Raw genomic sequence first — 12,392 nt, 5'->3', positions numbered from 1 at the left:
CAGTTTTTCGATGTTTCTCTTCTAGAACTTACTGTGTGCACGAAATCTGCGGGCTTTGCAAACCTAAGAAGGCAGCTTTGCAAACTGATAATAAATTTATGCCTTCTGCATGGCATTTCATCAAATGTATTTCCACGTTTGTACATGTGTAGGTGTTAAAGCACTGGTCTATTTATTAGTATCCAGAATGCATCGTCTCCCCCGCTATTCTGCCATTCTCTTCATAGATGGCATTTCCCTGTTCAATGTTCACTGTCTATCATTGCAGTGTGCTCTTTGCTGTAATAGAGTCAAAGGTTATTGAGATTTATGGTTGAATGTACAAGTTCTTCGTTTTTAAAAACGCATTGCATTCTTCAGAGATATAATTATAGATTGTACTTCTTATAAAATAAAAATGTATCATGGTTAACACTGACTATTTTATGGGTATTAGTTCAAATGCTTTGAATTGATATTTTTGGTTCCTGAAATATATTTCATCAACATATGTTGTTCTAGGATAATATTTGCAGTGCTTGAAAAATATTCCTTTCTACAGCGTAATCCCCAATAAACTGCTGACCACTCCTGGCTCCAAGGTTTTCTGATACTATTGATGTTTCTTCTTTAAGATATTTTACCCTTTTCAAAACTGTAGTCATCACACAACTCGACAAAAGACTAATTTTGATCATTTTATTCTTGCTAACTATTGCCCCTTTTTCAAGCTCCCTTTCCTGATCAAATTCTTTGCAATATGCTAATGCCTCCCAAATATTCGCACATTTTTTCATGAACTACTCATTTGAATCCATCAAGTCACTTTACCTCCCACCACAGTACTGAAATTTTCTTCATCAAAGTCACAACTTAAGTTATATGTGGCTGTGACCATGATAAATAATCCCTCCTCATCCTCCGTCTATGTATACTTGTTGATATTGTTTGTTACACTTTCTTCTTTCTCAGGGGCTGTTCCATTCTAATTACTTAATTGTAGCTTCTGTAGCATTACCTCTGGTGCCGCTCATGATCCGTCATTGGCTTCCTCCTAATTCTCATCTACATGTTGTCTCTTGGTGAAATGATTCGAAAAGACAGCATCAATTTCCTTATGTGCACTGACAACATCAAAATCCCCCTCTTCACTACAACTTTCAAAAACTCCACTGTCTCCAAATTATTAGACTGCTTATCCAACATCCAGAAGTGCATGAACAGAAATATCCTTCAACTAGCTGTAGTGAAGACTGAATCCTTTGGCTTCAAAGCCAAATTTAACCTCATTCCAAAGCCACCAACTCCATTCTTCTGCCTGCTGATTGTCTGAGGCTGAACCACACAGCTCATGCTTAATGTTATATTTTGCCATGAGCTGATTGCTGAAACTGCCTATTTTCACCTCTGTAATAAAAGACTAACTGTCCCCTCTGTTCTCCCTCTCCTGTCCCCCACCCTCATCTTCTCTTTAACTCATATTCTGCAAAAATCCTGATCCATGCCTTATTAGTTCCTCAAGACATGGGTAAGATTTGACTATATCCATACACTGCAGGCCAACCTCCCACGTTCTACCCTCCAAAGTCATTTTTGCAAGTAATCGCTCTGCTCGCTGATCTAACTTGGCTCACTATTGAGCAATGCCTCAATTTAACACCCTCATCTTGTTCTCAAATCCCATCGTGGCATATACTTCCCTATCTTGATAATCTCCTTCAGCTCTAAACACCTCTGAGAAATCTGCCATCTCCATTTCTGACTGCTCATACATCTCCAATTTTAACCATTCCACCCATGTTTTTAACTACTTCACCTTGAAGTTCCAGCATTTCTTCTTCCTTAGACCACTTTACCTTTGATTCCTCAGTAAGATGCTACTTAAAAACTACTTCTTTGTCCGAGCCCTAAAATTTCTATATGTCAGTATGTCATTCTCTTTCTGTAACCTGCCTTGGAAGGACCTGCAGATAATTTAGTGTATGATGCTGTGTATTGATTCTTGTTGTCATAACTGAATTGCCGCTGAATGAATGTATATTTCAACCAAATTGTTGTGTTTATAACCGTTCGAGTCAACATGTAGTTTATCCATAAATGATGTACCTGCAGAGATTCCATCTTTTCAATCAATGATTTTCCTTCAGTTCCTATCATTCAATGAAGTGTAGCAGTTACCTGTGCACTGTAAGGTAATGCCTTTATACTTTTCGTGCTATTATAATGGAAGTTGAGCCTGATTTTCTCAGTAATTCTGGAGCTCCAATGTTAGATACTGCACTTTTGATATTTGAGGCGCCTGATGAATTGTAGACTCACCTAAGATGTCTAAAGTACAGCTAAATTGCTTTGGTTTTTTATTTGTGTCTTTTGGTTGGTTTTGTATGATTTAAATTTTGGGGCCTGGACTTTGGGAAGGTCACTTCCTATTTCTATAGTATCATCCTTGATAACTCTTAAGCCTCACCACTAAGATCTCTTCACATTTGCCACTTGAATTATCTGAAAATTATGAATAACTAATGTAGCTACCTTTTGTCGGCTGTCATAATTCTGTCATAATGGCTAAAGCCTTGGGCAAATCTAGTCAGAATTTCAATGCAATAATAGCAAGTGGGGTCATCTCATTTGCAAAATTATTCACAGCTGCAGCTGTAAATTTGGATGTGTGAAGGGAGATCACCTTGCAGTGGGACAGGAAGATTGAGCTTTTAAAAAAATGTAAAGGAATGCAGACAAGTAAAGGGAAGAAAAGAACAAGAAGATAAAAGCGTTTCAGCTTTTAGAAACACTTCAGGAAAATCTCAACAGATTGGCAGATTATGCTCACGTTACCAAGAATGAAAACTAAAAAATAACTGTCAAAAGTGAAAAAAGAAAATCAAAGGAATGAGCATGTGGGGATGTGAATGAGGCAACCCAGCTCCCACTGTTTGATTCAGTGATAATGGGAACTGCAGATGCTGGAGAATCCAGGATAATAAAATGTGAGGCTGGATGAACACAGCAGGCCCAGCAGCATCTCAGGAGCACAAAAGCTGACATTTCGGGCCTAGACCCTTCATCAGAGCTCAGGCTCTGATGAAGGGTCTAGGCCCGAAACGTCAGCTTTTGTGCTCCTGAGATGCTGCTGGGCCTGCTGTGTTCATCCAGCCTCACATTTTATTATCCCACTGTTTGATGGTTGGTGAATGGGAGCTATGTGAAGTGTTTCCAGGAGTTGATGGTCTGTTTGACACTCAGTCAACATTGCAGACTGCCTGCAAAGAAATGTTTGACAGGTTTATGGTTAAATTTGATGGTTGTGCTGACTTTGTTGTATGTTAACCATTGGTGCCCTTGAAGCAAATGGCTCATCTCTGCATCTGGTTCCTTGCTGACCAAGAACCTATGAAAATTTGTTCACACTTTGTATTGGGATAAGTTGAATTTTCTTACAAACACTAATTATTTTGGTCAAAAATGTTCAGCTTTTTATTTACAAGTTTTATGAGGAAAGTATATTTTTGGGAAAACAAAATTGGTCATTATCATAATAGCGTGTCAGGGGACTGGCAGATCTGGTTGGTTACACGTTGGCAGATACAGCTTATCAAGCCATAGATATTTTAAATGTCTGGGGCAGATGAGACCTGAACCATGACATTCTAGCCGAGAGGATGAGCAATGCTACCATTGCACCACGAGAAACCTCTTATCAATCTATAGATACTTTCCAAATCTTTCTGTTCAGAGATGGTTTTACTCCTGCTTCTGGAACAGGTGGGATTTGAATCCAACCTCTTGGCTCAGAGATAAGACATTGCCACTATATTATAAAAGACCTCTCATCAAGCTATATCCTTATTGATCACTTTGGCATGTGATATTTTGTGCAATAGCCACATGGCATACTACAATACAGGTGACAATGAAGTATACTCCAATGCTACACTTAGTCAAACCTTAAGCATCATTCATAATAACATCTGTCTGTTACCACAAACTGATTATGGTTATCAATGCCTCCTCATTAATCCATTGCACTTCTGTAAAAAAGGTTCTGAGGATACTGGCAAATGGACAACAGGTAGATACGTGGGATTATCACTGATGAACATATAGGGCAATATGGTAGACCAGTGATTATCACTGCTGTCTCAGCGCCAGGGACCCGAGTTTGATTCCACCCTTGGGCGACAGTCTGTGTGGAGTTTGCACATTCTCTCCTCTGGGTGCTCTGGTTTCCTCCCACAGTTCAAAGGTTAGGTGGGTTGGCCATGCTAAATTGCTCATAATTTCTGGGGATGTGTAGATGAAGTGGATTAGCCATTGGAAATGCAGGGTTACAGGAATAGGATAGGAGGATGGTTGGAATACTGTTCAGACGGTCAATGTGGACACAAAGGGCTGAATGGCCTGTTTTCACACTGTAGTGATTCTATTATTCTAAGTAATGGAAACATTAAGGTAAATGATCACAGTTTAGTTTTTAGGCATGTCCCTGATATCATAGTTGGCATTAAAAATGTTGAAATTTCAGGAATTCCTTAGAATATTTTAATTGAATCTGCTCACCTAGCCCTTTGAATTATGTGTTCCTCAATGTCAAACACATCTGAACATTCACTACGTATCAATGTGAAATACACTGCATATATTGGACACTGAAGCACTGGAAGGTTGGGTGTACAAACTTGAGTGCAGCTGAATATTAGATGCGGTGCATTACAAGCAGCTTGAGTAGAACAGCTTGTTTTGTGCAACTCTGCAACTTAATATCTGCATGATCTTCAACTTTTCTGATTTGAATGGGCTATGCATGGATGATGACAAAGATATAACCAGCTTTTCACAAAATGTTGACAGGGATTTGATCCATGAAGGCGCCTAATGTTACCCTAATAAAACTCAGACCATTCTTCATGAGTCAAACAACTATCAAAAGGAACTTGTGCCTTTTAGAGAATACTCAACACAAAAAATTACTCAGAGCACATTTCATGATTTAATTTCAGGACTAATGAAGCAAACACAGCTTCATACACATCTCTGGTCACTTTTAAAATATAATTCGTTTTCCCACTAATTGGATTTCAAGCTTGAAGTTTGCTTTTCTAAGTCTTGATTTTATGTTTTACGTTTCAAATTTGTTCTATTGCTGAGTGATATCAGATGTCTAATGTGAAAATCTATGTGAAACTGATTTGCGATGAGTCATCCCCACATCTCATTCCTTAATTTCAATCATAACTTAAGTCAAAATTTCAAAATGCATTCCACAGGTGTCAGTAGGTAATATCTCAATACCCTTCACCTAACATCATGGCAATGAATTCTGTTCTGTTTTCAGTCTGGGCTGTTAATTTAAACCCCACTATTTGCAGAAAGCATTTAATTGATACCAAGCTGCTCAAACATGAATACTACTTGTTGACCTGTTACCTTTGCATCTTTCAAACACAAATGACTGCATTGGTAGCAACATCACTTAATATTGCTCTTGACATTGTAAACAAACCTATTCACCAAATCCCAGTTTTCTCAAGGACTTAAGCCTATAATTTCTGAAGTACCATTAACTAACTAACAAATCACCATGGTACCGAGATGCATACCATTCACTTGTATTATTACCCTTCATCTTAGTGGCACATAAAAGGCCAATAGTATACAGCCTGTTATCACAAAGGGTGTGATAGACTATATGGACAAGCATCCTGGATCTGTCCTTGAACCAAGAGCTGATACCTGATTCTCAGGTCATGAAACAGTGATCACTTAGGAAAGCTATGAACGAAACAGATTAGTGCGCATTGTGTCCAAACTATTAATGGAAGCAAAACCAGAGGGCCGCTGGAAGGTGTCCAGCCCTTAAGCATATAGGTATAATTCAACTGGAGGGTCCAAATATCAAACACAAACTGGACACAGCTTAATTTCTGTTTTGCACTGTTTATTTTTCTCCATCAGCCAACTATCTGACCTTTGGAAACCTACAAAATCCAAGCTGATATTCTGTTTGTCCAAGCTGGTGGGAGATGCACACACTAATGAAGCATGCTCCTTGTTTTAAATTCAAACCGATTAGGCATAGGTTGTCAAGAGGCAAGTCACAGCAATCCCAGTGTGTACAGGGAGATGACTAGAGTTTAATCAACTAAAGCCATGCAGCCTTTTAAAATAGAACTTCCTATTTGCCGAGCTAGAACCATCCTAGCTGACAGGGAATTTGCTTTCAAACTTGCATGGAATGGGAACAATCCTGTCTCACATTCAAAAGACATAAGTTCCATTAATGACCAAAGCCAGCCAGTCACATATCACTAATGATCTAGAATGCTGCAAACCCACATTGCTCGGGTATCAGGTGATTGAATCTGATGCAAAGGGTTGACGAAGTTTGGAATGTCCAGCAGCAGGCAAACCCATTGGAAGGTGCTTTGACTTAACAAAACTACATTACTTATCTTTTCCTCACGCTAAACCCACTCCACACTTTCCCTTTTTGAGAAGATATCAGAAATGATTAGCTATGTGTGCTTTATGGGCAGCAGAGATTGGATGGCCTTGATCTACACTGACCAATCTTCTTTTTTGTTACTTTAATTATGATGCTACATAGAGATGTTTGTTGGTTTTCATTTTGTCTTCAGAAAGAGTTTTCGGTATTAGTACAGTACAAAAATGGGCTGTCTTTTGTTCTTTTGTAGTGTTGGGAAAATGGAATTATCCTTTGCCGGGAGTTGGCAGACCAATATGAAAGCTTCTATGATTACCGCAATCTGAGCAAGATGAGGGTAATATATCATTTAACAACTACCCTTCAAAAGTACATAAAATATAGCAAGTTAACCATAAGACATCTGGTAACAGAGGGGACTTGGTGTGCTGCATCTGATATGCCATTCATGCAGTTCTATTTGTGCATTTGTTATTTAGATGATGGAGGCTTCTTTCTATGATAAAATAATGGATCAGCAGCGTTTGGAGCCAGAGTTCTTCAGGGTTGGATTTTATGGGAAAAAATTTCCTTTCTTCTTAAGAGTGAGTACATGATATAAAATGTATGTGATTTAAAATTAGAAATTCATTTGCCAAAAATACAATGTAAATGTGTAAAGGTAGTAATTAAACTTTAGCGAATGGTTCATTTGTTAAAGATTTTGTTAGCAAATGATGAGTTTTGACAGTGTAATAATTGCACAGAAAGAAGAACATTTGTCTGAGTAAGAAGTATTGCTTTAATGTGATATGTGGGCTGATCAGCGCTGAGCATGGTATGTAACAGAATCAGGAGGGGGAAAAAAGAGATTCGAAGCTCGATTCTCAAACACCAAGAACCAGCTTTTTAATTATGGAGTACAAAATATAAATCTTAAACTAGTGTGTCATGAGACATAATTTTCCCCACATGATCTTGAATCACAATTTTGTACTCAAAGTGATTGTGTGTTATACAGATTTGTAAAAGTGATATTCTTCACTCCAAATGAAATATTTTACATGCACATTAAGCATTGAAATAACTGTGATCCACATTCAACTTTTTTTTAAACAAATTAAGGTAAATTTTGAGTGTCATTGCTTGTCATATTTAGGGTGGGAAACGTATCAAAATAGGATTGGTGGAGTTACCATCACATCAACACAAGCAATGCAATCAGTACATTTTTAAAGGAGCATATTACCATGTGTTCTTAATATGGGCCATTTGCCATTTTAGTTTAGGTCAGAAATCACATGACACCAGGTTATAATCCAATAGGTTTATGGCTTCGAAAGCTTGTGTTTTTAAATAGACTTGTTAGACTATATCCTGTTGTCATGTGATTTCTGATCTTGTCCACCCCAGTCCACCACAGGCACCTGCAAACATTTTGGTTAGGCACTGATCGAGCTGAAGTATGGGTGAGGGAGGAGAAATGGCTTAGTCAATTGTTGCATTGGCGCACACTCCTATCAACAGAGGAGCAGGAATCTTCCTCTGTGTTTGACAAAAATAATCTGGGTTCTTGCTATCACATTGAACATTCTCTTTAAAATACAGTCACTTTCTGCGGCCAGATTTTTGTTTGGCACATGTTTCCTTTGTATACCTTTTGCATGGTCTCACATGCATATTAACACAAAACAAGACTAGCAGGATACTTTACAGGTTTTGCACGTTCACAGCATAGTCAAAACGTTGATCCACTCCCCTTCTGCACCCACCTCAAACATACAATTTAGCTTGCTAGTGGTAGTTCAACTGCAATTCCCGTGAAGCCAGATCCACAAAATAATGCCTTGGAAGAATATTTCTTTGAATGAATGAAGTGCTGCCTCATTGCTCTACCGGATGATTGGCAAAAGGTCAAAATCAACTCTGTTGTTTGCACAAAGAAAGAATCACTTTCATAACCCACAACATGATGTGGGGGGCACGTCTTTCAAACTGTAACTGAGTTCTGAGTACTGCAGTCTGAAACTACAACAAATAGTCTAGATATGGCTCAGCATCTCCTTTCTACATGTGATGAATCCTGGAGATGGGTTTTCCACTGTTGGAGGTAAAATAACAATTGAAGACCAAAACACATCAGCCACCAACAGTTCAGAACATGGAAAAGTGCCTGACAGAAAGGGCAGCCAATTGGCTTCCTGTCTGTGGATGACATCTGGTATGATCTGACCCAAAAAGGGTGAAAGTGAAGCATTTTCTGCACTATGCTGAAAACAATCCAGAATACGTGGGTTGTGTGTCCTTCGAAGTTATCAAGCCAACCTGACAGCTGCAAGGAGATCAGCATTGAATATTGGCCTCGCAGCAGGCTATCTTTTAACTGAGGAACTGATACATCAGACAGGAGAATGAGACTCTAAAAGGAAAACTGGCAATTGGTATTTACTTAGCCTAATTAAAATGGTTTGTGTCTTTTTCTAAATTAAGGAGGAGGAATACAATGAATTGATTTTTTTTAATATAATGGATCATTGGTCATGATTTTATTATGATTTTGTTAGTTTTCAAACCAGAAGTCTTAACCAGTGGATTTTTATGTTTTGAAAATGTCAGAAACTATTAATAAACAATACAATTAATGTAATGAAATCTACTTTGATATTTCTATTTCACTCATATGCATATAGGCAGGAAGAATGTTTGTCTTGTCCCTCAGAATCATTGCATTTATCTGATTTTTTATTACATTCCCAGATCTTTAAACCTGAGAACCGAATTGTGTATGAGGCTGCGGGTGGATTATTAAAGCACACACTCAATATAATTAATTCAGAGTACACTTACCTTGACCCCTTAAGCCAGTGTCAAAATTATCATGTTATAAATCAATGTTTTTGAGAGATTATTTCACAAATCTTGTGTTCTGAATTTTATGTTTTTTTACTGCATGTTACATCGTCAGAATTATGCTATTTCAGGACTTGTCACTCAGTAGCAGAAACCATATATGTTTACCTTTTTGTAAGGGACTTCCTATGTTCTCATTTCAGTGTGCTTTTGAGGATTAGAGAAGATAGGTGGGTGACCTGTTCCCAGCGCCCTTTGCCAATACTGCTCTCTAAAACTGGCAACACATGTGAAGAGAGATTCAGTGTGACTGCTTTTCCATTTTCGGCTTCTCCATTATAGGCAGCAACTACTTATGACCGTTGTTTACCTGTAAATCAGAATCGTAGCTTTTAGAAGAACAACTCAAAATTATTATACACAAGGTTGAAGATCCTCGTTCGATTCAGGCCTTCTGACTATAGCCTTCATTTTATTCTGTCCCCAAATGTCCCTGCGATCCATTTTCTATGACTTGCTTCCACTAATTTCATGGTTTCTTTGTTTCTTAGTTTTCAACATTTATTTCTGACACATTTCAGACTAGTCTCCCTGTTATTTGTTTTCTAGATTAACTTTGTGGACCCATTTGTTGTTCTGTTTGTGATCCTAATGTAGTTATCATCACACTGCACAAGCCTAGATATCACTTACTTTCTATACTTGTTGTATCCTTTCATGTGTAGAAAATAGTGAAGCCTGAAGCATATCATATTGGCTGCACTCAGGTCCCCGGCCACTTGACTTGCCATGTGTATGATGACCAGGGTCTCACCAATGTCCCACACAGCTGAAGCATAAACTCCCCACTCTTTGAGGACTCCAAAAATTAGGAGAAAATAAACTCATTTTGCTCATGTAATTATATCAGGGCTGCACAAAATAAGTTCAGAGAAGTTTACTTCCAGCCTGTGCATTGTTACCTGTCAGATCATTATTCATTTAAAGTCTACCTTGGAGAATATGACTACACCTAGGGACAGTGCAACTGGACCCTCACGACAACTGAAGCTACTACTACTGCCGTGCAGACTCTAAGCTCAGACCTGTGCTCTGCCTTGGAACCAGACATAATCAGAACATGGGCTACAAGCCTTTCTGCAGTTTGTAGTCCCACAGTATAGTGAAATGCTGAACCTCAACCCCACAAGATGAATGATTAGCTGCCTATCAGCAGGATGCCATCTCATGTGCTTTGATGCTGTCCACTTCACCTCCCCCAACTCCTGCACACATTTTCAATCATCTTCTGTTCTGTTTCATGGCACCTTAATTTGAGTTTGTTTTTGTCCTACTCAGTTTTCAATATTGCTTCTAAAGGCTACCTTTTTTTTTAAAGCACAGATAGGACATACAGCATTAATGTGGGTGCTACAGGCCATATGTTTCCTGCAGCACTCAACTATTCTCACTAGCCTGGAAAAACAGCAGTAGCTTTCTGAAGAAGGGTCCAGATCAGAAACGTCAGCTTTCCTGCTCCTCTGATGCTGCTTGGCCTGCTGTGTTCATCCAGCTCTACACCTTGTTATCTCAGTAGCTTTTGCTGCTTCAATAAAATTGCTCAAAGTAAGCCCTGAATGAAGGCCAATGACATGAAGTTACAGTGAACTTCAACTTGCTATTATTTGATTGAGCTGCATGTACAACCATCATTGGTACTGCAGAAAACTGGCTGACATGTCAAAGATTTTCCACTTTTTCCTCCTGGCTATTGCAGACTTTTGCTTTTGTGAGCTCCCTGTTCAGTAGTTCCATGACTGAAAATGCAATTGTCTCAGTCACCCAGTAAAATTCTTCCCCACCTCCCCACATATCTTCCTTTTGTAAATTCCTATAGCATTTAACACAGCACAACCTTCTCTGCCTGTCACTGATCTGGTCACTGATAAAACACACATTTTCCTTAGATTGTGTTGTACTGTGTTCACTGTCTGTCTGATAATTGCTTCCTCATCTTTCATCTCTAACAGAACAAGGAGTTTGTCTGTCGAGGACATGATTATGAGCGATTGGAGGCCTTCCAACAACGAATGTTGAATGAGTTCCCACATGCAATTGCTATGCAGCATGCCAACCAGCCTGAGGAGACCATTTTTCAGGCAGATGCACAGTGTATCCTAAGAAACCCGTGCAATAGGTCAGAAGTGAACCTGAAGGAGTATGGTGCAGATGAGTTGTCTTCAATTAATTTAAATATTACATTTGTTATTGGACATTATAGTAAAGCCTAGGTAGATAAAGTAATTTAAAAATGAAGCTACATAGTTTATTATAATAATTATTTTTTCGATAGAAATGGTGTTTATTCGTGATTCAATTCTAGGGGATGTTGCTGATCTTGAGTAATGAAACGCTAACTGTTACACTTTAAATGGCGAGACACGATCGCAAATCAGGAATAATTTAATGATTTTGATTGCACATGTCTGTTATCTCAGCCACTCATAGCAACAAAAATAATCAAGAAAGGTATTATTCATAAAACTCCTCCAACCTACCTCTTTTATGTAGCCAATTTTAAACTGGATTTTGTTTTCCAAAGACAAAATATGTCTCAAGGTCAAGATGTAATTGACAAACCATTTGAACTTTGTTCAAGAAATTCCTGGAAACAGCTTGTTATCTTACTGCTTTATGACATACAATATCAAAGGTGATATTCCCTGCATATTAGTATTAATTTCTTCCTCATTCTCACTGTCCTCACAATCCCACGATATACATACAGTGCACCTCCACCTCCATTAACTGAAATAAAGGAGGATAAAGTAATCTGATTCCTAAGATATTGATTATTTTGCTTTTTCATTCACTACTAGCAGGTCTATATTTGAATCTACAAATGATATAAAATGGTCCAAAGGACAGTTGCTCATCTGAGTGACTTTAGCCAAATCTCTTATATTTCCCATGCCTCTTCATTGAAAACCCAGAAATATTGCACACAGTTAACTCAATGTCCAGTATATTAAAATTTTCACCTGCAGTTTTTTTAAAAATTCCAGAATGTGAAATAAATTTCTTATAACAAACTGCAATTTTTCGGCTTCCCGTCTCCCTGATGATTTTTGCACAGCTGGCATGATCCATCTTACAGACATCT

General features: G+C 38.3%; 1 protein-coding gene across 12 annotated transcripts in view; it reads left to right on the top strand.

Moving 5' to 3' along the window:
• dock4 (dedicator of cytokinesis 4) overlaps positions 1-12,392 on the top strand; it is a 402,360-nt gene that overhangs the window by 313,104 nt on the left and 76,864 nt on the right. For all 12 annotated transcript variants that reach the window (XM_048548410.2, XM_048548411.2, XM_048548409.2 and 9 more), the window contains 3 exons: positions 6,672-6,758; positions 6,901-7,005; positions 11,260-11,401. In XM_048548410.2, coding sequence (XP_048404367.1) covers positions 6,672-6,758; positions 6,901-7,005; positions 11,260-11,401 — 334 coding nt within the window. The remainder of the gene's footprint in view (positions 1-6,671; positions 6,759-6,900; positions 7,006-11,259; positions 11,402-12,392) is intronic.

Source organism: Stegostoma tigrinum, chromosome 18, assembly GCF_030684315.1.
Source record: "Stegostoma tigrinum isolate sSteTig4 chromosome 18, sSteTig4.hap1, whole genome shotgun sequence".
Lineage (NCBI taxonomy): Eukaryota > Metazoa > Chordata > Chondrichthyes > Orectolobiformes > Stegostomatidae > Stegostoma > Stegostoma tigrinum.
The sequence above is the reverse complement of the archived record's forward strand: the minus strand, read 5'-3'. Positions and strand labels throughout refer to the sequence as shown.